General features: G+C 44.9%; 1 protein-coding gene across 4 annotated transcripts in view; it reads right to left on the bottom strand.

Moving 5' to 3' along the window:
• Positions 1–22272, bottom strand: part of LOC148012323 (nudix hydrolase 9-like) — a 111227-nt gene extending 88955 nt beyond the window's left edge. For 3 of the 4 annotated variants that reach the window (XM_087668826.1, XM_087668823.1, XM_087668825.1), the window contains exon 1: positions 22150–22272. In XM_087668826.1, coding sequence (XP_087524952.1) covers positions 22150–22248 — 99 coding nt within the window. In that variant the 5' untranslated portion in view covers positions 22249–22272. Of the gene's footprint in view, positions 1–20881; positions 22082–22149 lie in introns of those variants that run through there. The other variant, XM_087668824.1, reaches the window with a different exon arrangement.
• Positions 22273–25600: the final 3328 nt, after the last annotated feature.

The following is a 25600-nucleotide window of genomic DNA, read 5'->3' as shown; positions in this document are numbered from 1 at the left end:
GTCCCACACTTCTGCATCACTGCACTCTGACATGGTATCAAAGTGGTGAAATCAGACTAACTGATTGAAGAACCTACTTGAAAAGGAGATTTCAGCATGACACAAGGCTGGGTTTCCAACATTCGAGTGTGAGTGGGAGGGCTGCACATCAGAACTAGGCTGAAGTGAGTGTGGGCGTGCGGGAAAGGAGTCCAATTGGTGAATTCGCTGCAGATTGTTGCTGTTTGAAGGGAATGAAGCCTATGTTTCAGGCCTTCCATTGCAGATTTTACTTTTTCATCGCCTCCGGCAGCTGAAGAAGATTCAGGAAGCAGAGGAAAGAGCCCTAACAGGCTGTGTTTTCACAGTCAAAGGGGGGACTGATTTTGCGTTTGTGCAAGAATTGTAGGTGAACATGTCTACAAAGATTGACTTGGAGTTTCAGGCAATCATGGATAGGAAGGTGCCTGTCCTACCGGCTCTTCCATCAGATCAGAAGCTTGATGGTGACAATTACCGCATCTGGCGTGTGATGATGTTGGCCATTCTGGAGTCTTATGATTTGGCGGAGCTTGTGATGGAGGAGATTAACCGGCCCTCGGTGAGAGATGAGTCCAAACTCTCTTCCAATGCTCATGCGAAGTTGACTAAGGCCCAGTCTCCTTGGGACAAACTGAATGCCAGGATTCGTTCTTTTCTTTTTCTGTCTTGTACTACAGCCGTGATAGCTCACATCAAGCACTTGACAGTGGCTCAAGAGATATGGTTGGAGCTCCGACCAGATGTATAACCGAATGACCCTGATGAAGAGGGTTTCTTTGGAGGTGCAGATGCGGACCTTGTCCGTTAATAAGTCTTCTTCGCTTCGGGGACAAATCAACAAGCTTTGGCAGCTTCAGATGCAGGTTCAAAATACGGGGAAGCCTATTTTCTCCGAAGACATGGCGATCACTTTATTGTCCCAGTTGCTGCCACGATTCGGTACCTTTCATTCCGCTCTTATTGCATCAGGACAGGAGTCGACTCTTCGGTGGGAAGAGCTAGTTCCTATGGTCTTGGACCAAGAGGAATAGTTGAAGGGACAGAATGCTTCCAAAACGGAGGCTTTGGTTGGTCAAGCCTCTCAGAAGAAGGGGAAGAATCAAAAGAAGAAGCAAGAAGACAACAAATCCAAGAAGAACAAGGAGAAGAAATCGACCTGCCATATTTGTGGTAAGACCAGTCATTGGAAGAAGGATTGCCTCGACAAGGACAAGAAGGACCCGAAGGATTCTGGAGCGGTGGCTGTACCCTCATCAACTGCTTTTCTACACTTAACGGTCATTGAGGACTCTACACCGAAGACTTCTGATGCTGCGATGACAGCTCCCCAAGCTCGAGAGTGGATCGTGGACAGTGGTGCCTCACGGCACATGACTCCTCCCATTGGTGTTGCCCATTTGCGACCTTCACATGGGCAGATTCTCATTGGAGACAGCTCTTCTGTGTCTATTGTTGTTCAAGGTGAGATGCACTTGATTCCAAATGGACGTGGTGGTACCCACACTTCCGAGGTGTTGCATGTGTCAGGCTTGGGGTATCATTTGCTTTCGGTCCTTATTCTATATGAAAACTTGTAGTCAAGTACAATGCTTTATAGTTGTTGGATGGGTACAGATTTCTCTTTCTGTGCTTATGGGATTTAGTCTGCCTACATGTCCTAAGCCCGAAAATACCTCATACAAAGAGGCTACAGTAGGTGTGATTACAAATATCTCAATACCCCCCCTCAATCACAACCAGAAAGTACAAAGTGTGTAGAGAATTTAGTGAAAGTAACACTTGCAAAGTGTGGGCATACCAAAAACATGGAAAAACACCAGAGGCTGTTGTAGAAAAGGCTAAATGTGGGTACCACAAACATGATGGACATCCAGAGGCTGTAGCAGGGGCCTTATAGAGGCTTTAGTACAAGGCTACACCTTGGTCTCTTGGTGGAGTTTGACACTGATGCTATTCGAGTTCTTGATCGTGGATCGAGGAAGGTTCTCTCTTCAAGATATGAGGAAAACGACATTCAAAAATTGAAGTCTTCTACAAATCTTACCTCTCTTCTTCTTACCTCTCAAACACAATCCAAGCTCTGGCATGCTCGGTTTGGCCATCTGAACTATGAGTACCTTCAGAAGGCGTCGTGAGGATCGTTTGTCCGAGGTTTGCCGGACATAGTGGTGAGCGAACAACCATGTGTCTCCTGCATTTATGGGAAACTACATCGGGATGCGATTCTCAACAAAGCTTCACGGTGATCTACTTCACCTATGGAGCTTGTATCTACGGATCTTTGTGGCCCGATAAGAACCAAGTCCGTGAAGGGAAGCTTGTACTTCATGTTGATCGTAGATGACTATAGCATGATGACATGGACCTATTTCTTGACGTTGAAGTTAGAGGCTTTCTCTCACTTCAAGGATTGGCTTCTCTTTGAGGAGAATCAATCTGGCCAAAGACTGAAGACCTTGCGCTCAGCAAGGGTGGTGAATTTGTATCTAATGAGTTTGCTTGTTTTTGTGCAGATAGGGGCATTCACCAGGAGTTTGCTAACACCAACACTCCTCAAGAGAATGGCATTTTGGAGCGAAAGAACCGAAGTGTGATCGAGATGGTGCGCACCATGATGGAGCACCCCGAAAGACACCTCGGTTTCTGTGGGCCGAGGCAGTGACAACCACAGTTCGTATCCTCAATTGATCTCCCACTTCGGCCATTAACAGGATGACACCTTTTGAGGCTTACTTTGGGGACTAAGCCTAATGTCTCTTATTTCAAGATCTTTGGGTGTGACGCCTATGTGCACATCCCGAAGACATAGCGTGACAAGTTTGAGGTGGCTTCCCGACGATAGGTTTTTGTTGGTCACAGCTCCCAATCCCAAGGTTATCGATTGTTTGATCCCATCAAGCGGAATGTCTACATGAGCCGAGATGTGCGGTTCGTGGAAGTTTCAACCACAAAGGGGGGTGAGGAGCACCCCGTCCTTGGAGATCCAAGGGAGTGTTGGGCTCCCGAGACAAATCCTTTGGAGCCAAAGCCTCTTGATGGAGATTCGTCTTTTGATTCAGAGTCTTCCCTTCCACCGATGGATATACCCGAGTCTTCAGCAGATGGAGAGCGACGGGGAGAGGTCGGGGAGAGGTCCGGCCTCCTCCTCGTTGGGCCCGTGACACACTTTGAGATTCAAGGATCAAGGAGATCCTTGAGGAGTGGGAACCGCAGGATGGACCGAAGAGGTCACGGCGGAATCACGCACATTCTACGGAGTTTGTTTGCTCTAGCTATTGTTTGATGACCCGTGTTATACAGGATCGAGAGCCCACTTCTATGAAGAAGGCTTTGCAATCTGACCGTTGGCGAAAGGCTATGGAAGCCGAGTTGGAGGCTATTGAGAGGAATGGCACTTGGTCCCTTGTGTCTCATCCCTCTCACAAGAAGGTGATTGGCGTCAAGTGCGTCTTCAAGACCAAGTACCTTAGCAATGGTTCTTTGGACAAGCACAAGGCTCACTTTGTTGCTAAAGGTTTTGCTCAGCGCCTAGGCATTAACTTCCATGATACTTTTGCACCCATTGCTCATATGGCGACTATTCGAGCTGTTCTTGCCTTGGCTAGCCATAGGAGATGGCCTGTCTATCAATTGGATGTGAAGTCCTCCTTTCTCAATGGTGACTTGCAGGAGGAGATCTATGTAGAGCAACCTACTGGCTTTGGATCCTCAAATGGGAAAGTTTACAAGTTGAAGAAGGCCTTGTATGGCCTCAAGCATGCTCCACGTGCATGGAATGAGAAGATTAACTCGTTTCTTCAGTCAAAGTTGGGATATCGACGCTCCAAGGCCGATCCGCAGCTTTATGTGCACACTTCCGAGGTTGGTCATGTGTTATTTGTCTTGTATGTTGATGATTTGATATTTGCAGGTGACTAGGCACAGAAGGTCCAAGAGACCAAGACAACTTTACATCAAACGTTCGAGATGAAAAATTTGGGGCTTCTTCATTTCTTCTTGGGTCACAAGATTTATCAGTCTCAGAGGGGTATTTTTATCTCTCAGTAGAGATATATTCAAGAGCTCTTGGTGACTTTTGAGATGGAGACTTGTCGGACCATTTCTACTCCTATGGATCCGAACTGGAAGGCCACTTCACACTCAGATTCTCCCTTGACGAATACTTCCCGCTACCATCAGTTGATTGGATCCTTGATTTGGCTACTCAACACTCATGTTGATCTTTATTTTGTTGTGGATCTTTTGGTGGGGTTCATGAGTGAACCCAAATAGGTGCATTGGCAAGCTGCCCTGAGGATTCTTCAGTATTTGAGGGGAATCTGAGAGGGGGTGTTAGAGGTATCATTCCCTGGACGGCTGTGCTGCAGCACGCAATATGAACAGTGCAGGAGGAGCCACGTTAGCGGTCGCAGTGCAGTCGGACTGGTTGAAACATGGCACAGCAGCAATCGGACAGTTTTTATGCAGTCGGCTGCATTAAATGCAGTTGACCTGATTCTGGCCATTTTTTCGTGGTATTTTTCTGCTATTTACAGCAGTCCTGTAGTACACTCTGGTCACTTGCATCTGACAAAGACAGCCTGCTGAGACTGACAGCGCGCGGGCTGACAGAGATCGAGATCCTCAAGGCAGAGACATACGCAGATATTTTCTCTGCACCCATGTGTATTTCTGCATTTCTATACAGCATTCTGCACTGCAGATTTTCTTTGTTTCACTGTCTCCTTTTCTCTCTCTCTTCTCTCTATGTTCACTCTCTCTCAGTCTTGGTCCCACGCTTCCGCATCGCTGCACTCTAACAATTGCAAGTCCTAAAAAAGGACCAATATCTTTATGTAAACACACAAAGAGGTGCTTATAAGAAAAAATCTGTAAACCCTTCTGTAAGTTTTCCTTCTTCTACTTGTCCTCCAAGTTTTGCTTCTTGAGGTCAATTTGAATTGAAACATCTCTTTCTTTTTTCTTTTTCTTTTTCTTGAGAAAGCTTGAAATTTAAAAGATGCAAGATGCCTCAAGGTTGTATCCAAGGCTTGAACTCATGCACCTATGTACACGCCAACACACTCAAACCACTTGGGCTACAACCCATTGGCCAAAACATTGGCAAAAACATCTCATTCTTCTTTTCCATCTTCATCCACATTTCAATTTCAAAGACTAAATTCAAAAAATCAATTTAATGAATTTACTCACACATTATCATCACCGCAATTAAATTTCCCACCCACTTCTTCCGTTGCATTACCATTTACATTATTCACTTTCCTATGCACACACTACTAGTGACATCTCACATCACAACAGGAGGTTCTTCAAACTTAAACACAACCTTTAGGATTTTTATTTTTTTTCGAGTGGTGCAAATACACCAATGGGGGAGGCTCAACCTCCATCTGATACACTTTTTGGCTTTTTCCTGCTTCACATAGGACATCCTCCCAAGCTTTCCCAAGTGTGGATCAGCTGGTACCACAGTTTTCCTAGATGGCTTTACCTACTAGACCAACTGGTTATGTTCTCATGCTTGAGCCTACAGTTGGGTAAGGCTATAGAGTCCTAATGCCTCCTCCAATGGCACCTTTTGGACCATCTCAGCCCATTCATGCCAATCCATCTCATCCACCTTTTTACCCAACTTACCCCTCTTATCCAACACCTCATAGTTCTTCCTCATAAGCCAAGCATGCATTTACTGGCAAGACTCGTTTCAATGGGTCTAATTACACTACTTGGTCAAACCTAATGGGGCATGTCCCAAACTCACAGAACTTGTGGGACATTGTACAAGGGCTGGAACCCCAACTAGACCCTCGCATTATTCCATACGAGGTTGTCTGTTCTTGGAAAGCTAGAAACACCTCCACTATCATTGAGTTGATGCAAGGATTACTCGCAGAGTTTCATTCACAGCTACAGCATTTTGACCTTGCATTGGAATAGTGGGAATACTTGACTGACCGCTATGCAACTTAGGATAGGACCCATCATATAAATCTCGACTATGAGCTCCAAGATTTTAGGATCACAGACTAGGATGACCTTAACGTCAAGTTGGCAAAATATCGGTGATTACTCATCGCTGAGTTATCCAGCATAGGGCCTCCTAAGTCCCCAAACGGCCAAGTCACACTATTTCTTAATAAGCTTCCAAAGAAATACTTCAATTTCATTTAGTAAAAGTGACTCCACAGCTGACTATGCCCATGTTCTATGAGGTATCGGCTATTGTATTATGCTCTGATGTTTGATCTGTTCCATAGTATGCCCTCCTGAGAAAGGGGCTCTTGTCACCATCTCTCGAAGGAGGTAACAAGGGCAAGGCAAGAAGGCACAAAACTAAAATCAAAATCAAAATCAAACCTAAAACACAATCAATCAAGTGAATCACAAGGGAACCCTAGTGCTCTCAAACCAGGGTGGTAAAATATACCTAAGAAAAATAGATATTGCTGACACTATCAAAAGACTAGCCATTTTAATTATGAGTGTTGATCAAAGGTAAAAGACACACAACATAAACCCAAGAATCAAACCCCCACCTCAGTCAGGTAAGCCAACAAGAGAGACAAGGTGGTGATAACCACAATCAGGGGTAGTGGAGGACTCCCACACTGCCAGTGGTCAACCATCACAGCTAGTTTCGTTCTCAACACCAAAGGGCATTTTTGACTAGTCTATCGGACCACAGGTCCAGCTTGTCTCTATAGAGACATCAAAGGATGCGAGCTTAGTCCATATTCATGAGTTACCTCATGACAAGGCAACCACAAAGGCCCATTCTACTGAACTGGAGCACATCTTCAACCGTTTAGGTTTTGGATAGTGGAGCCACCCATCATATGACCCCCTTCTAGGACATTTTTGTCTCCTAAGCCCTTGCAATGGGAATGTCTAACATGGAAACAACTCCTTGGTTAAGATCCATGGTCTAGGTCATGTCAAGTTTGATATTGACGCAGACCAAGATCTCACTTTGTTGGACAATGTATACTATGTCCCCTAGCTTGGGGTAAACCTTTTATCCATACAATAGCTTTCCCGATTTGGGCGAGCAGTCTTCTTTTCTATGACCACAATTGAGGCCATAAATTCTCAAACTAATTTAGATTGCTCACAACAAGGCACAACCTAGTGGCCTCTATATAATGACTTAGCTTCTTTTCCAACCAACCACAGAGAACTTTGAGTTCCATAATTTCCGAGCTTTAGCCACCACACGGAAGTCTATGAATGATGAGTGTCTCTGGCATTTCCACTTTGGACACATTGGGTATGACTCTCTCTACCAGTTGTCATGCCGTCAAATGGCTAAGGGCCTTCCATATCTCAAACTGTCCAAGGATGTCTGTAGAGCCTGTCAACTTGGGAAGCAACACCATATGCCATTCCCACAACAAACCAAACATAGAGCTAAGGAGCCCCTTAGATTGATTCATGTTGATCTATGCATGCCAACATCCACCACCACCATCAATGGCTCATTGCACTTCTTTTTTATCGTGAATGATTATTCAAGATATATGTAGGTGTATTTCTTAAAGCATAAATTTGACGCCTTCATATACTTCTCCACTAGGGTGTGTCTTGTACAAAATTAGATGGGTCGTCATATCATAACCATGAGGAGTGATAGCAGTAGTGAGTTTACCACCCATGAGTGTTCCGAGTCCTTACACAAGCACAGCATCTCACACCAATTCACCTCTATCAACTCTCCCTCTCAAAATGGAGTCATAAAGCGTAGGAACCTGATTGTAAACATGGCACACTCTATGTTGTTTGAAGTAGAGCTCCGCAAGCACCTATGGACCAAGGTTGTTAACACATCAATATACATCCTCAACCAGTACCTAACTACGGCAGTCCCTCAAAAGACCGTCTTTGAGGCATCCTTTCGCACTATGCCTCTCATCTCCCACTTCAATGTCTTTAAGTGTCATACCTACATGCACATGCTTGATGATAAGATGGAAAATCTTGATCCCTGAGCTCATCTCTTGATTTTATAAGACCCTCCTCTGAGGCGAAAGCCTATCACTTGTCCAATCCTCGAACAACCAAGATGATTACTCAGAGAGATGTAGTTTTTGACGAGAGAGATATAGTTCATCCCGCTGCGTAGACCTCTAAGCCGATTCCTCAGCCTACTTCATCGGAGATAGTGCCATCTGACACAGGTCTACTACTCGCTCTTGGCCCACCTGCAAAGTCTTCAGCTCCTAGACCTTCTCCTAGTACCCATTACCTCACTAGTATCAACAAAACATGCAGCATTCAAGGATCCTTCCATTGGATTCTATCCCAGAGGGCTCGAGAAGATCTGTCCGACTTGCACATACTGTCACATTTGTATTTGTCTTTACGGTAGATTACATAGCGCATTCTGAGTTGAAGATTTGGCAGGAGGCTCTAAAGCATCCACAATGGTATGAGGCCATGGAAAAGGAGCTCGAGAGCATTGATCATAACAAAACCTAGACCTTAATGGATTGTCCAGGCCACAAGAAGGTCATTGGGACTAAGTGGATCTTTAGGACCAAATTGAAAGCTAATGGAATTTTAGATAAATATAAGGTTTGCCTTGTAGTACAAGGTTTGCCTTGTAGTGCAAGGTTTCAACAAAAGCATGCCCAAAAACAAGGGCAGCCCCTCTAACTCCAAAAATGCAGCCTGTTAGGGCTTCCTCTGCTTGTCCTAAACCTATTTTAACCGCCAAACATGATGAAAACTCAAAATCTGCACCAAAAGGCTGAAAACGCAGGCTTTTCTCCTATAGGAACAGCAAAAACCTGTAAGAAAACAGCAACTTCACTCCTTTCCCACGCTTCACTTGTTCACCTCAGTCTTGTGTTGATGCACAACCCTCCCGCTCATCGAGATGCTAAAAATGCAAACTTTTGACGCACTGAAATCTCCCTTTCAGGTCTACCCACAATTAATCAGCCCTTCAACGTTGCTTTAATACCATGTCAGAGTGCAGCAAATGCGGAAGCATATGACCACACAAAGTTGGTAAAGTGTTCAATTTGATTTAGTTATTTGTTTTAACAATTGCTTTGATATAATCAGTTGTAAATCAAGGCTTCACCACTCTTCTCAATCAAAGAACACTAGTTTCAAATGCTAATGTCAAAGACAAAGAAGACAAGTCAAAACCTACATGTATCATGTGGAGTAAATAACCTACTCTCGAAACATGGATATCATGCCAAAGACCACAAAGGAGCTACTATTCGCTCATGGTGCCAAGAACCTCATGAAGATGAGTCCTAAAGTAGCCTAATGAAGAAGAATGACTTAACACCCCTTCACTAGTAGAGGTAGAAAGGGACTCAGCCATCTAGTTAGTTGGGACATGCTCGTACTCCATCTTGGGCTCTATCAAATAAATATGGAGCAGCAAAAACAAAGCAATGAAGCTATTGTTTAGATAGATAATTGAACAAAAGAACAAGAACACGACCTCAAAAATAATGACCCAGGGAAATGGAATCCATATACCAAAGCACAAGAATGTGCATAGCCAAATGAGTTGTGGGCAACAAACAAAGTGCTCCTAGACTACCTCTCTCCAATAGGATGCCACATGCATGAATGATGATGATATGGAGGAGAGAGGGCACCAAGTTGGAAATGACTTGCCAATAGGAAAGTAGATGCACCCAATGTTGGATCATTGAAATGCATGCACAACCCATAATATGTACAATGCTAACACCCTCTCTCGGATCACAAGCAACAAGCACAATGAAAAATACAATAATGAAATACCCACAATGGTACATACTACATGTTAGCCTGCTCTTTTTCAGTCTCAGTCTGTCATCTCCTGGTTGTGAGCTCCTGTCAGAGTCTGACAGGAGACAGAGGAGCTCTGTCAGGTCATTTTGGTGGCTGCCCTAGTTAGCCTGCAGCCCTGGGTGTGTTACAGCCCAAACTGGGCTGGTTTTTGTCCAGACTGCCCATTTTCTGGGCAGTCGGCCAGATCTGGCCAAAGTCGGCCAGATCTGGCTGGTCGGCCAAATATGGCCAGGTCGGCCAGTTTGGCTGGTCGGCCAGTTTGCTGGCCTGGGGACTATTTATAGCAGCCCCCCCAGTCAGTCCAGCATTATGCTCTGCAGGTACAGCACTGCTCCCGTCGTCTCCGTCTCCGGCATTGGTGCTGCCACTGCTTCCAGTCTGTCCTGGTTCCCTCACTGACGCTCCGGGCTGCGTGCAGGGACTGTTCTGTCCATTCCAATGTATTCAGCATTCATCTCAGTCAGTGCAGACTTTCTTCCTTCATTCTCTGCTTTCTCTCTCCTCTCCTCTGTGTTCGTGTTCTTCTTCCGTTGCGCACTCTCACATGGTATCATCGCCTGATTGAGAGCACGGAGGACATACCCTCAGGAGTGAGATACCCTGCTGCTGCTGTCAACAGATCAACCACAGCCAGGCGACTGCTACAGGAGGCTGTTCAACCTGCGTTTGCTGCTCACGCTGACTACAGAGGCTGCCACGTCATCCAGCGACGCAGCAACCCTGCGTTTTCCACCAGGCTGCCTCTCCTGATGCTGGGCGACCTCCCTACAGGCTGCGTTTTGCTGTTCTGTAGGTCGCTTCCACCTCAGGCGGCCCTTTTCCTGCTGGAGACCTCTGTCCGGGCTGTTTCCTGGTGCTGGTGGTCTCTTCTCTGGTGTTCGACATCAGTTCTCTTTGCGTTTTGCAGATCCAGGTGTTTGTAGGCACTCCCTGCCTGCGTCTTGGTGGTTGGTGACCACATTGCTGGTCCTATTTCGACAGCGGCACAACTTTCTTTGGTATTTTGCAGATTGGAAGATGTCTTACCAGTTTTCAGGCTTTGAAGACTCAGAGGATGAGCTTCTCTCTCATCATTCCTCTGAGCGGAGGCGGGATTATCGTGAAGTTCGATATCGGGAAGAACCTCCTCGCACTCGTCCTTCTTCAGTCCATGCATCTCAGAGGGTTCCATCTACTGCGAAGGTTTCTTCAGTGAAGACTGCTTCAGATGTGCGGATGCCTTCCTTGATTCCCTCTATTCAGGTGCCGATTCTCCCTTCCTTTCCGAAGGAAGATAAGTTGGATGGTTCCAACTACTCCCTATGGTCGTGCAAGGTGGCTTGCATCCTTGATACCTTTGACCTTTGGGAGCTTGTTTCTTCGCCCATCGACCGACCCCCCGTGGATTCGTTCGATGGCACCTCTATGGACCGTGCAGCCTTATGGGATAGGCTCAACTCTAGAGCCCGTTCTTTTCTTTTTATGAGTCTCCATGATTCCGTTCTTGTACATGTTCACAGGTTACAGACCGCGGCGGAAGTGTGAACAAAGCTTGCGTCTTTGTATCAGCACAAGACATTTGCTCACAAGATTTCCCTGGAGAAGAAATTGCAGATGCTCAGTCTTGATGGTTCTTCTTCCATGAAGGAGCACATCACGAAGATGGAGGATATGCGAGGCGAGCTAGCCTCTCTTGGTCGTCTGATATCGTCTGAGGATATGGCGATGATTCTGTTGACTCAGCTGCCATCACCCCGTTATGATGTCTTCTACACCAGCCTCATCACTTCGAGGACCCGTGAGACACTCCTATGGGAGGAGCTTTCCCCGCTTGTCTTGGAGCATGACGAGCGACTCAAAGAGGTGGGAGCCAGTGGCTCCACCAAGGCATTTATGGCCGGCACAGGTGGCGGCAAGAAGAAGAAACAAAAGAAGGAGAAGGCCAAGGACAAGAAGGAGGAGGACAAGAAGGATGCGAAGGAGAAGAAGCCCAAGTGTCCCCATTGTGGGAAGGGCACTCATCCCGAGGAGAAGTGTTGGCAGAAGTATCCCCATTTGAAGCCTAAGGAGAAGGACTCGAAGGCGGCCCCAGCCACAACAGAATCTGCGTTTGTGCATGTCTTTGTTGAGGAGGACACTGCCCTAGCTTCTACCACGCAAGAGAAGCCTTGGCTCGTCGACAGTGGAGCATCTTCACATATGACCTTCCGTCAAGATTGGCTTCAGGATCTTCGTTCCAGAGGGGGTACAGTCACCATTGGTGACAATTCTACAGTTCCTGTTCGAGGCGTGGGGACTTTACCTATGTTTTCTGACAGGCGGTCTTCCTCCGCCAAAGTTCTCTATGTCCCTGATTTGGGTTTTAACCTATTATCTGTGCATGGCCTTACTCAGTTAGGTACCCAAGTCATTTTTACACAGGATGCAGTCACAGTGGAGGATGCTTCTACAGGTGATGCTCTTTGGACGGGTACTCAGGAGGGTGGGCTTTACACGCTCACAGCCTTGGCTGCGCGGACTTCCCATGAGCTTGGGCTGCTTTGGCATGCTCGGTATGGTCATTTGAACCTCGATTCTCTTCGCCGGGCTTCTAGGAGGCAGATGGTGGAGGGACTTCCTGATTTCCCTCCTCTTCACACTTTGTGCCCTAGCTGCTTGAGGGGCAAGCAGCACCGGCAGCCTCACCCGCAGGTTGCTTCTAGGTGGGCTACTTCTCCGCTTGAGTTGGTTCATACCGACCTTTGCGGACCTATGGGCACGGCCTCCCTTGGGAAGGCCAAGTATTTGATGCTGATTGTGGACGACTTTAGTCGTTATGTGTGGCCTTATTTCTTGGAGTACAAGAGCGAGGCGTACTCCCGTTTCTGTGAGTGGCAGGTGTTTGTGGAGACCCAATCAACTTCCAAGGTTCGTGGTGTTCGAGCTGATCACGGTGGAGAGTTCACTTCTCACCTTTTCTCTCAGTTTTGCAGGGATCATGGTATTTGGGTGGAGTATTCTCATCCGAACACACCATCAGAGAATGGTGTGGTGGAGCGTGCGAATCGGACCATGATTGAGATGGCCCGATCTATGCTGGAGCATAGGAGTCTTCCTCATTTCCTATGGGGTGAGGCGGTGGCTACAGCGGTGCATATTCGCAACCGCTCTCCGACTTCGGCATTACAGGACATGACTCCGTACGAGGCTTTCTTTGGGAAGAAGCCTTCCATGTCCCATTTTCGCATCTTTGGGTGCGATGCTTTTGTCCATGTGGACAAGAAGAAGAGGAAGACGAAGTTTGACTCTAAGTCGAGAAAGCTTATCTTCGTTGGTTATAGTACGACCACGAAGGGATATCGGCTCTATGACCCGACGACGTGGACGGTTGAGGTGAGCAGGGATGTGATCTTTGATGAGGCTTCGGCCTCTGAGGATCCGATTGATGGTTCTATTACAGATGTTTCTTCATCATCGACGGACTCCCCCCCACCTTCTCTCCCTTCACTTCCTTCTAGGATGCCTCTTAGCACCCCCCCTATTCCTCCTCCTTCGGCTTCCCTTTCCCCTTTGGTGGATGTGCCTTCGTCTACTACGAGCTCTTCTACCGCCACTTCGGGATCTTCACGGGATGTACAGCCTTCTTCAGATGCGGAGGATCTACCTTCACTCGGTGAGGGGAAGTCCCTCTCCGATTTGGGTGCTTTGTAGGTTCCGGAGACCCCCCGGTCTCCCTCACAGCAGGAGTCTCTCAGGATTCCTTTATGGTATCGCCGGCTCATGCAGGATTCAGGTGTTACCCACTTTCCTGCTTCTTCTTCAGGTCCACGTCGATCAGCACGTTTACAAGCCCAGCGGGACAGTTCACTATGTGTGAACTATGCTCTTATGTCACAGATTCTTCAGGATTCCGAGCCCTCCACCGTGGAGGAGGCTCTTGCACAGGATATTTGGAGACAGGCTATGCAGGCCGAGCTCGATTCTATCGAGCGAAACCATACGTGGGACCTTGTACCGCGTCCCGCGAAACAGAAGGTGATTGGTGTGAAATGGGTCTTTAAGACCAAGTACCTTGCAGATGGCTCCTTGGACAAGCATAAGGCTAGGCTTGTTGCCAAGGGTTTTGCACAGCGTGCAGGGTTGGACTACTTTGAGACTTTTGCTCCTACAGCCAGGATGTCTACCATCCGAGTTCTTTTGGCTCTTGCTACTCACCACCGTTGGCCTGTCTATCAGATGGACGTCAAGTCTGCTTTTCTGAATGGCGTTCTTGAGGAGGAGATTTATGTTTCACACCCTCCTGGTTTTCTTGTGCAGGGGAAGGAGGATCATGTCTACAGGCTGCGGAAGGCTCTTTATTTGCCTAAAGCAGGCTCCTCGTGCTTGGTACCAGTGGATTGATCGCTACTTTCTACAGAGTGGCTTTGCGCGCTCCGCTTATGATCCCAACCTCTACTTACGGGTTGTGGATTCTCTTTCGGTGTTCCTCATCTTGTATGTGGATGATCTTATCATTACAGGGAGCGACACTCCGCAGGTGGAGCATACACGGTCCATTCTTCAGCAGGAGTTTGACATGACGGATCTAGGGATCCTTCACTTCTTTCTAGGTCTGGAGATCTATCAGATGGCACAGGGCATTTTTATCTCGCAGCACAAGTATATCTCCGAGCTTCTTTCGGAGTTTGATATGGCTGAGTGTCGGCCTATCTCATGCCCCATGGACCCTGAGTCCAAGCTTTTGACAGCTGGAGTTCCTCTTACTGATCCCACCCGTTACAGGTGCCTTGTCGGCTCTCTTATCTGGCTGCTTCACACTCGGCCGGATATCTCTTTTGTGGTGGCTTTATTGTCTTCTTTTATGCAGACTCCTACCCAGGATCACTGGCAGGCGGCCTTGCGGGTTCTTCGCTATTTACAGGGGACTCGATCCTTCGGGATCATGTATGGAGATGGGATTACCCTTTCTGGATGGAGTGATTCTGATTGGGCAGGTGATGTGGATTCGAGACGATCCACTACAGGTTATGCTTTCACCCTTGGATCTGGTGCTGTCTCTTGGAGCAGCAAGAAGCAGCCTACTGTGGCACTTTCTTCTACAGAGGCTGAGTATCGGGCCCTATGTTCGACCGCTATGGAGGCAGTTTGGCTCCGTCGCTTACTCGCGGAGATTGGCTTTTCCCAGACCGGACCTACGGAGCTGCGCGTGGATAACCAGAGTGCTCTTGCTCTGGCTAAGAACCCGGTGTTCCATGCTCGCACGAAGCACATTGAGGTTCAGTATCACTATGTTCGAGAGCGGATCGTGGATTCGGAGCTGGTGGTGGTCTATTGTCCTACGGCGGCCAATGCAGCTGATCTCTTTACGAAGCCGTTGCCTCAGGCTTCTTTGCTTCATCACATGTGGTTCTTGGGTCTTCAGACTCTCCCAGGAGTTGAGAGGGGGTGTTAGCCTGCTCTTTTTCAGTCTCAATCTGTCATCTCCTGGTTGTGAGCTCCTGTCAGAGTCTGACAGGAGACAGAGGAGCTCTGTCAGGTCATTTTGGTGGCTGCCCTAGTTAGCCTGCAGCCCTGGGTGTGTTACAGCCCAAACTGGGCTGGTTTTTGTCCAGACTGCCCATTTTCTGGGCAGTCTGCCAGATCTGGCCAAAGTCGGCCAGATCTGGCTGGTCGGCCAAATCTGGCCAGGTCGGCCAGTTTGGCTGGTCGGCCAGTTTGCTGGCCTGGGGGCTATTTATAGCAGCCCCCCCAGTCAGTCCAGCATTATGCTCTGCAGGTACAGCACTGCTCCCGTCGTCTCCGTCTCCGGCATTGGTGCTGCCACTGCTTCCAGTCTGTCCTGGTTCCCTCACTGACGCTCCGGGCTGCGTGCAGGGACTGTTCTGTCCATTCCAGTGTATTCAGCATTCATCTCAGTCAGTGCAGACTTTCTTCCTTCATTCTCTGCTTTCTCTCTCCTCTCCTCTGTGTTCGTGTTCTTCTTCCGTTGCGCACTCTCACACTACAATGACGATCAAAGAGAACAATGGATACCCAAGCACAAGGTGATCAAGCCGCTACCAAGGTACCTCGAAAATGCATATCCCTAGCCACAAAAAGTAGAAATACTTAAATCTCAATGCCTGTCATAAATCAACTCCATTGAAAGCACATCATGACAATGGATTCTCGCCTTTGACCAACCACCAAAGTGTACCCTTATGCGGGAATAGACTAAGAGTAAATATCACTCTTTGTCTCACTTAGAATTTGAATCTATCAAACTTTATTGGTGCATGTAAAAACGCAAGCTCAAGGTCCACCACAACTACATACGGACAAGGCTAGCAAGACCCACCTCCACCACCCAGTCACACTCCCTCTCTAACACTAGAAAGTTGCAAGGATGCAGCCACTTGGGATAGAAGAATGATACCAAGATCACCAAGGCCTTCACCACATGACAGGAACTTGTAGTGGAATCCAAGGATAATGAAGAGTTGAACTTATCCTTGCTCTTTTTCTCCTTCTACTTCTACAATGCCACGAGCTTCTTGTAGTCCTAGAGGAGGTTGTTAGCAAAGTATATCAACTCATGTGTGAGTCTGAGCATGTATTGTGGGCTAGGCACATTATGTAGATATTTTAGGCATTTTTGTTGTGTAGCATTTTATGCTTTATGGCATTTATTGCTGGCCGACCTGACATGTTTTATGGCATTATTCGTGCCTATATATTCTGGGCACCTCCTCCTCAGTCAGTCAATTCACCACCTGCAAGTCCCATGGAAAGAGAAGCCGGTGCCAGTGCCCACACAGCCAGTGACTCACTGTTGTATGCGACAGTCTCATGCCTGATATATGGATTCCATTTCCCAAGCATACATATGAGTTTTTATATGTATTGAGTTCTCTCTTTCTTTTCTTTTCTCTTTTATCTTGTGTTCAACAGTTTATTACAGCATATGCTTACGCTTCTATTGACTGCTCCACTTCTAACATGGTATCAGATTTCAGGATCTATGCTCCTGCTGTGTTTTCTTGCTGATTTCAGGACTGTTTTCACCCTTGCTGATCAAGTGATTGCTGTTCCAACCAAGCAACCTATTTTACCTTCGTTTTCTGCAGATTTGCCATCGCCTACTGTCTACAGCCCCTTTGCTGCCTGCATTTTCAGTTTTCAGATTGCTACGACAGATTTTCAGCCTATTTGTGGCAATACTCAGCTTGCATCTTGGTGTTCCTGTCTCCTCTTAGCTGGGCGCTTGCATTATCAGGCCGTTTTTGCTGTTTTTGGCAGTTTTCGACTAATTTTTTTACTTTTCGCAGCAGCTTTTGTCTTCTTTTGGTCAGATTTTTGGTTATATTATATGTGAACTCTTGCTTTTTGCAGTCTATGCTCCTGTTTTGGTTGTGTTTCCTCTCCAAATAACTTCTTTTCTCTACTTCTCTTCTAAATACTCTACAGATGGCTCCTCCATGCACATCCACTGATGACAAGCTCCATGGACCTAATTATCACACGTGGAGTGCAGTGATGAAGGCCTTATGGTACATGGTTTGCGGAGCTATTGCACATCCTCAACGGCCTTCTCTTGTTCCAACTGATTTTGATGAAGACAACCATGAGGAAGCAGTGCTTACATGGGATTCAAATGATGCCCATGCTTACTCAGCCTTACTTTGGTGTATTTCCAAAGAAATCCTACTGGCAATCACCTCCTGCAAGACAGCTTCAAACATATGGTCGAAGTTGCAACTGATGTACGACGCTCCTTCCACCATGAGGGCCATTACTCTCTATGGCCAACTCTAGCAAATTGAAGTTTGAAACCAAAGATACGATCCAATCATTCCTACTTCGAGTTACCCAAATCCAGGACTAGCTTGGGACTATGCAGTCTGCCCTATCAGAGGCACATCTTGTTGGTATGGTACTCTACAAGCTTCCTCCGGAGTTTGATGGAGTGGCGAATGCTTTGAGGGCGCAGATATCTACTACTCCTGTCAGTTTTCTTCAAATGTCCTCGATGCTACTTGAGCATGAGGAGACTTTGTGACTACAGGGGCGGCTTCTGTCACATTATGGAGGTTCGGGTGAGGCTCTAGCAGCTTCAGAGAGGGGTTCGAAGATAAAGAAGTCGAAGGCCCAATGTTACCACTATGGCAAAAAGGCCATTTGCGGAAGGACTGTAAAGAGTTAGTGGCTTCCAAGAAGAAACAAGAGCAAAAGACGAAGCGGGATGTGGACTCCTCCGACGAGTCATCATTTGCCTCAAATTTCGACTCAGATCCTCCGACCAAGATGAAGTCCAAGGCGCAAAAGGGATCCTCTTCTTCGGATCATGGAAAGGGCTTGGTGGCCCCTTCCTCGACTGCTTTTAAGTGGTGGTGATGAGGTCATCCCTCACAACTCCCCAATGCCACAAAGGAAGAGTGAGAGGGTGGTGAGATGGGGCAGTTGCACCTCATCTATATTTCTATACAGATGCATAGGATCCAAAGAGGGGCGTCCCTAATGCATCGAGCGAAATCTGGCAGATTCAAATCCTAGAGCTGGGATTGATATCCAGGTTCATGATGGGCTGGTTATTTGACAGAGAGCGGGTGGCTTTCGTTTGGAGCTCACATGAGGGGACACTTTGGCGGTCTAGCCAAAGAAGGGGGATCCATAGTCATTTATGCGCTACAGTATTGGTGACAAGATAGTCACGTGCTACATCAGAGACATTGTTAATAGACATTGAGAGCTACTTTAACCTTCTTTATCTTCAGGAGCTAGTACAATTGACATCGACATCAAGTTCTCTCCAAGGCACCTCGGTGGTGGCTTGATCACCCACTACCTGGGTATCCATGGTTCTACTTGCTATGATGAGTCATTTATCATTGTATTATTGTATTGTATCAAATCACTCACGATCTAAGAGAGGGTATTAGCAGTGTATGTCAGCTCATGTGTGAGTCTAAGCGTGTATTGTGGGCTAGGCACATTATGTAGATATTTTAGGCATTTTTATTGTGTAGCATTTTATGCTTATGGCATTTATTGCTGGCCAACCTGACATATTTTATGGCTTTATTCATGCCTATATATTCTGGGCTCCTCCTCCTAAGTCAATCAGTTCACTACCTAGAGGTCCCATGGAGAGAGGAGCCGGTGCCAGAGCCCACGCAGCCAATGACTCAATTGTTATATGCGACAGTCTCGTGTCTGATATATGGATTCCATTTCCCGAGTATACATATGAGTTCTCATATGTATAATGTTCTCTCTTTCTTTTCTTTTCTCTTTTGTCTTGTGTTCAGCAGTTTATTACAGCATATGTTTACTCTTCCATTGACTGCTCCACTTCTAACAAAGGTCCCCCTTCTTGCCGCCACGAAAGTAGCACGGACCCTTCTTCTTCTTCTTCTTCTTCTACATGTCACCTCTCTCTAAAACAACCAAGGTTCTTGAATGTGAGCCACCAAACTAACATAGCAGCCTCCCCCATAATCACAAATCAGATTTATTCTCTAGTAATACAAATATCATGTGTTGGAAATTGATGAGATGTAGATGTCCAAGATCATAAGGCCTTTGCCACACAATCAAACTCCGAAGGAAATTGTAAAGAACAATCCCCATGAAGTGAGCTTTGGGTAGGCCTGACTACATATTGCAAAGCTGATCCTAGATTTTTGTTAGCTGGAGGATGAATGACCGAATCATATTAGTGGCTTCAAACCAAATAGTCTACAAGTGGTTGTAGAGGGTAATAGCTCTCATGGTCGATAGAGCCTCATATATATGCCGGAGTTTCTCCTGCACCTCGAGAGATCTCCCATAGGAGATGACCCTTGGTAGGACTCCGTTCAAGATACATCAAAGAACCTGAAACAATGTGCCAAAGACACTTCTACACAAACCAGGCTTTCATCACTGCACTCCAAGTTAGATAGTCAAGGCCTTTAAGCTTGTCATCAGTGTTACAACATGGAAGAGCCTTTGATAGATGATGTGAAGAGAAGATAAGTGTTTTAGAAAGAATACTTGGACCACTTATGGTTAATAAGCCAAAAGCACCAGTTCAACAATTCAAGGAAGAGATACTAGTTCAAATCAAGAGAGGAATAGTATGTGAAGTGTAGCATGACAACCAACATGTGTGAACCTTCCTTGAGGTGTACAAATCAGGCTGAAAATTTCATAAAAAGCATAAAATACAGGCAATCAAAGACTATACATGCACAAAAATGCAAAGCAACTGCATAAAAGATAAAACCGTCAGCAACTGAGCATAAACAATCGCAGGGCTGATCAAAACACAGATTGAGGCTGATAAAACACAGGGTACAGCAACAAAACACTGTGTTAAACAGGCTGCAAGGTCCAGCTGGATAGGAATAGTCAAACGCAAGCTTTGGACAGTCCAGCAGGGTGTAGAAGACCTGAAACAGCAGTCAACAACAGCAGAAGGAACAAGAACCAAGATGCTTCAGCTTTGATACCATGTCAGACAGATAGGGAGTAACAGAAGCAAAGCAATGAAACTGTTGTATACACAGAAAGCTAAGCAATAGAACAAGAAAACATGAACTCAACAATAATGAACTTGGTAAATGGAATCCATTATCCACATACTAGAGCACAGGAATGTGTACAACTACACAGATTGCGAGCAGAGTGTTGCCATACTCCCTCTCTCCAATGGGATGATGTGTGCATGAATGATAACAATGACATGAAGGAGAGGTGGCCTATAGGTAGACTGAAATGGAGTCACAAATGGATCAGATCAGCCAGCCTCAGAAAGAGCCACAAATAGAGGTCAGCCAGGCTGGAAATGACCTGCCCATATGATAGTAAATGCGCCCAATGCTAGACCACTGAAATGCCAATGCCCACACGACCCATTATATGTACAATGCTAAGGTTCATGTGCTGATCACATGTTGTAGGCATGCCTGAAACTTGACCTCGGGAGAGGACTCCAATACCAGTCAAGATTGTGAAGGCATAACCACCAAGATAGCAATCCAGCATGATATAAAAATGAACCTAGCAGACTAGCAGACTGGCAACCAGTGTTGAATGAGAAAGAAACCTCAGCTGAAACAGTATTAAAGCACAAACCCACCTTGTCCATTTAAGCTTGCTTGAGACGAATGTGCTTCAGTTCAGACAGACTGGCATCTGCTTGTAACAAGACTCTTCACGCTCATCATGTTTGCTGATGCAGCAGTATTGAGCACTTACCCAGCTCAAAGTGATTGTTCATGGTAATCTACACCTGTTTGTCCTCAATGTCGCAATCCAATGATGACAACTTCCATACCAACACATGTGCTCGCACAAGTGGACTCATCATTAAGAGTCTCACAACTCACCTTTTCCTCTAAGAGGAAGCAAAGACCTTTCCTACATTATCAACCTCAAACTGCTCGACCACCATATAGTCATATCTATCTTTCTCATCTCTACCATGGAATGCTGAGGATTTTTTTCTTTTCAAGACCTTATCACATATTCAATTCTCGTTCCTCGACCTAATGTGTGAACTCCTTGAACTCACTGTTGCTCATGCAATAAGATGAGTTTGAGGGAGGCACCAAGGTCAGAATCAACTTATGCCAAGACGACTATTGGCACGTTAATGAAAAATGTTACCCCTCATCCTACTGCCACAAATAGACAAGTGAGGATTATGTCTCCTTCCAAACAACACGTTTCACTTGCAATTGCCCTCTTGGAGTGTGTTTGAATCCCCTTTGGTATACCTATTCTTTCAGTCAAGTACAAAAGCAAGCTGCTTTCTGTTGATTACAAAGCCCTGAACAAGCTCACATAAACTCCTTCCACCCAAAGTCATGATCAATCTGATCACTTGGCAAGAGAAACTGTAAAGATCACTAGGCTAGACCTGGAATGCGGCTCTGGTTCCGGCAACTGGGTTTCAAACATCATTTGGGTGGTCTCAATTTTTTGTGCTTGCATTAGGGCTTTTTAGTACGCAATATCAAATATGATGGCACAGAACATACATCAAATATCATTGTCACTGTTTTCGGATTCACGAATCCTGTAAGTAGTGTATCTGACACTCTGCACTACCAAGGAGTCATGAGACTATGATTAAGTAATTCATGAGAACTGCCAAAAATTCGTGTCTGCATTGCCAACCGTGCCTTTGCATTCAAGCCATTGGTAAAACTGAAGAAGCCATGGCCCCCCGAAGCTATGACTGAAGGGAAGCCGGAGAACTAGACAGTTAGTCCCCCCTGGCCTTCCCCCATAAAAACAAATAAATAAATCCAGAAATAATCACAATAAACAAATAAATAGATCTGATACACACTCCAAAGGATAAATCTCTCGACGGGAAGACTAAATCTCATTATCAAGCACCTGCGAGCGAGTGAGGCCTCTCGGGCAGGAAAGCAGCAATTCATAGGCAGGCTCTTTGCCATCGTCCGCGTAGGACTGGCCGCTTATGCCGCCCAGCATAGTCTCTCCAAGAAATGGTGGAGTAAAAGGGCCCCTTCTAAAATAGATAAAGGGTGCTTAGGCTTGGGTTTAGACATGTCCGGCGGACACTCGCTTTACATAGGCGCGTCTAGCATTTGTGTCTAAAGGAGAGCGGCCTTGGAAACAGTATGCGGACATCAGAGTTGCCCACCACATTCCATGCCAGTCAAGAAATGGACAAATTTATACAAGGCTTGAACTTGTGCCATCTGCAATTGAAGAGGGGATGCCATTCCACCTGGTCTACAACAATTAATTGAGGTTTTTTTTTAATACTAAAAGTACAATATAGCACATTTGTCTACCCGTTTTTGAACCACATGACAAAAATGGGTTTCTTAGTCAGTCCACCCGAACCCACCCTTATGGTCCCTGACATTCAAGCTAAGCAATCCACTCTGCTCTTGCTCATCTTACATAAGGCAAATTGGACCAGGGAAAGGGCTCAAAAACTTGGAATAGGAAATGGTATGTATCCAAGATGTAAAGTAAAAGACGAATCAATCTCTCACCTTTTTCTGAGCTACAAGTACAATGAAGGCATCATGAACTTTCTCTAGTTTATCAATAAAGACCTCCACCCATACAACCTCGCTTTTTAATGTGAAAGCATTATATTAACAAATAAGGAGGAATGAAACTTACATCACGCTAAGTGGGATAAGATAGCTTCTTCAAAAGCTTAGCAACAACCTTAAAGGTGCCAATTGATTTAGCTAACCTAGCCATGACCCCTATAGTCCAACTTGGAAGAAACTCCTTCTAGGAGAATCTAATGGAATGCCTACTAAAGTTTGGATGTGGCTCAAAGCTAACATTCTCTTGTTCATATGGTCACCAAGGTATGAAGCCCTATTCCAAGGTAAAATAACCCTTCCTTCAAGCTTTAAAGTGGAGTTTGCTAGTGTAGGTTGAATGTGATGGGAAATGAAGAAGCAGCAAAACATGACTCTCAAGGTTGTCAAAGAATGCCTTCAAATTGTTGTAGCTAGAAAAGCAGAAGATGAAGTTGTAATGCTACTACAAAATAATAAGGATGCTAATCAAGTCTACAACACATATTATAGGTGGTCTGCATGCTATGATCTACTTATACGTAGCATTTAATAGTCCAGTAAGTGGAAACCCTAGTCCCTATCATAACTTTGTAATTATTCATAGTGGTTGTGAACAAATTAACATAATGTCAATGGCTCTAAGTTATAGGTCAAAAGGATTCGCTTCTATCTTTGTGGTTCCACACCCAAAAAACTTTGGAGGTGGTTATCTTTGAAAAGTGGAGTATGGTTAAGGCCTTGGCCATTAAAAAGCTATGTGTGTATTTTTATCTTCTAATATAATGCCCTCTCACCAGACACAGAGAGAGAGAGAGAGAGAGAGAGAGAGAGAGAGAGAGAGAGAGAGAGAGAGAGAGAGAGAGAGAGAGAGAGAGAGAGAGAGAGAGAGAGAGAGAGAGGAGGAGGAGGAGGAGGAGGATGCACAAAATGCGTGTTAGAATCACCTGGGAATAAGTCCACAAAAGTCCACACATCTAGGGTCCTTCATATCACATTGAGATGTATTAGCCCTAGACGGTAGTATCTAAGGATGTAGACGGCATTAATCCTTGAGCATGGGTATAGGAAATAAATATAAGAAGTAGCCTTACTTTCTCAGCTAAGTTAGTAGGTTCTTAGTTCACTTTGAGATAAGTGTGAATCATGGTAACATGAGCCACAAGTGAAGGACATCCTTAGCATCTTTAGCCTAAACTTGATGAGGCACATATATTGTGACATGTATGCCATTACCTCTAGATTATATGGTCACATGTATGCAATAGATACACCTAAATTACACATTGTTTATATCCATAAAGAAGCCCTTACAATTGCTTACATTTAGCTTTTCTATACATTAAAAAACAAAGTTATGAGAGAAACTAATTGTGTTCTACCAAAACATTCATGCGCTTACAAAATAATGAGGTTCTTAAGTTGTTCAATTATTTCCCTTAGGTCTTTGTGGTCAAGCTCTCTTAAGTCTTCATCATCAAAAGCTTACTTTACTCCTTTGTTTGGATTATGAGAAGTTCATAAGAAAAGGGATAAGGAGATGTGTTTTTAGCAAAGTTTCTTTGCAACTTTAGTCTTTAGCATACAAACCTGAAGCATATCCATTATATCTTTATACTATCTTTTTACTAAAATAAATGGATGAAAATCAACTGATTGGCCAATACACTATCATATGGATTTACGTACAAATAATTAAACATGAATCCTTTAGGGTTCTTAGTTATTAGTATGATTAGTTCTTAAACCTTTGAACATGATGGACTTAATTACATGCTCGAGAGTTTTTCCCAAATCCTAGAATAACTCTTATATCAATTTTCATGGATACCTTGCACCCATATTTTAAGTATCAATTTATAATCCTCTTTTCTATGTGAATGTAGGTAACTTGAAAGACTAATACGATGGTGCCTTGAATGTTGCAAATTATACCAATGTATTCTATGGAATGATTTGCTTTCTCTAAGTATTCAATATTGGTTAAGTATAATTCTTACATTCTTTAGTGAATCTAATCAATAACATTGTATTCTATGGAATGATTTGCTTGCTCTAAGTTTTTAATATCTGATTAAGTGTAATTTTTTATTTCTTTAGTGAGTCTAATCAATAAATTTTTGGATTTTATTCATGATTTTGTTCAGTAAATAGGTTATGGTTGATGCAATTTCACCATAACTTGAGCACACACTTTAGGATCCACATCGATACTCTCACAACTTTTAGGTTGCTAAAGGGTAAATGCTAAGTTTTGAAATATGATAGTGTATGATGAGAAACCTCAATGTGTTTGTATTGGAGAAAATTTTATTAAGTTGTCAAATCCCTTCATTTATTAACACATGCGTAGATGACATATTATAAGTAAGTGGCACTAGCAAAAGATGATGTCCTAAAACTCTAGAATTTCTAGTATGGTTGGTTGTAAAATATATTTATCATGAGTTGATTTTCCCAAATATATATTAACCATTAAGTAAGATTATGCATTAATTCTTATTTGATTCTACCTACTTTTACCTTTTAAGTTAAATTTACTTAGAGATTTTTAAATATTCTAAATTGTTGTTTCATATTAACATTTTCCTTAGGGTATGGCTTTTCTAGCATCTTTGTAGGTGGAACTGTGATGACAACTAGGTCCCGTGACTACGCCTGCAATATGCATTAGAAGGTAAGGCTTTCACCTTCTTCTTTAGTATGTATGTAAGTAATAGTAGCTAGACCCTTCACCCACTCGAGCATGGAAAGACTACTCTTAAGGACTTCTTGTT

This window comes from Lygodium microphyllum, chromosome 27, assembly GCF_053477565.2.
Source record: "Lygodium microphyllum isolate KBCC chromosome 27, Lygodium_microphyllum_v1.1.10, whole genome shotgun sequence".
In the NCBI taxonomy this organism is placed as follows: Eukaryota; Viridiplantae; Streptophyta; class Polypodiopsida; order Schizaeales; family Lygodiaceae; genus Lygodium; species Lygodium microphyllum.
This window is presented reverse-complemented; position numbering and strand designations above follow the sequence as displayed.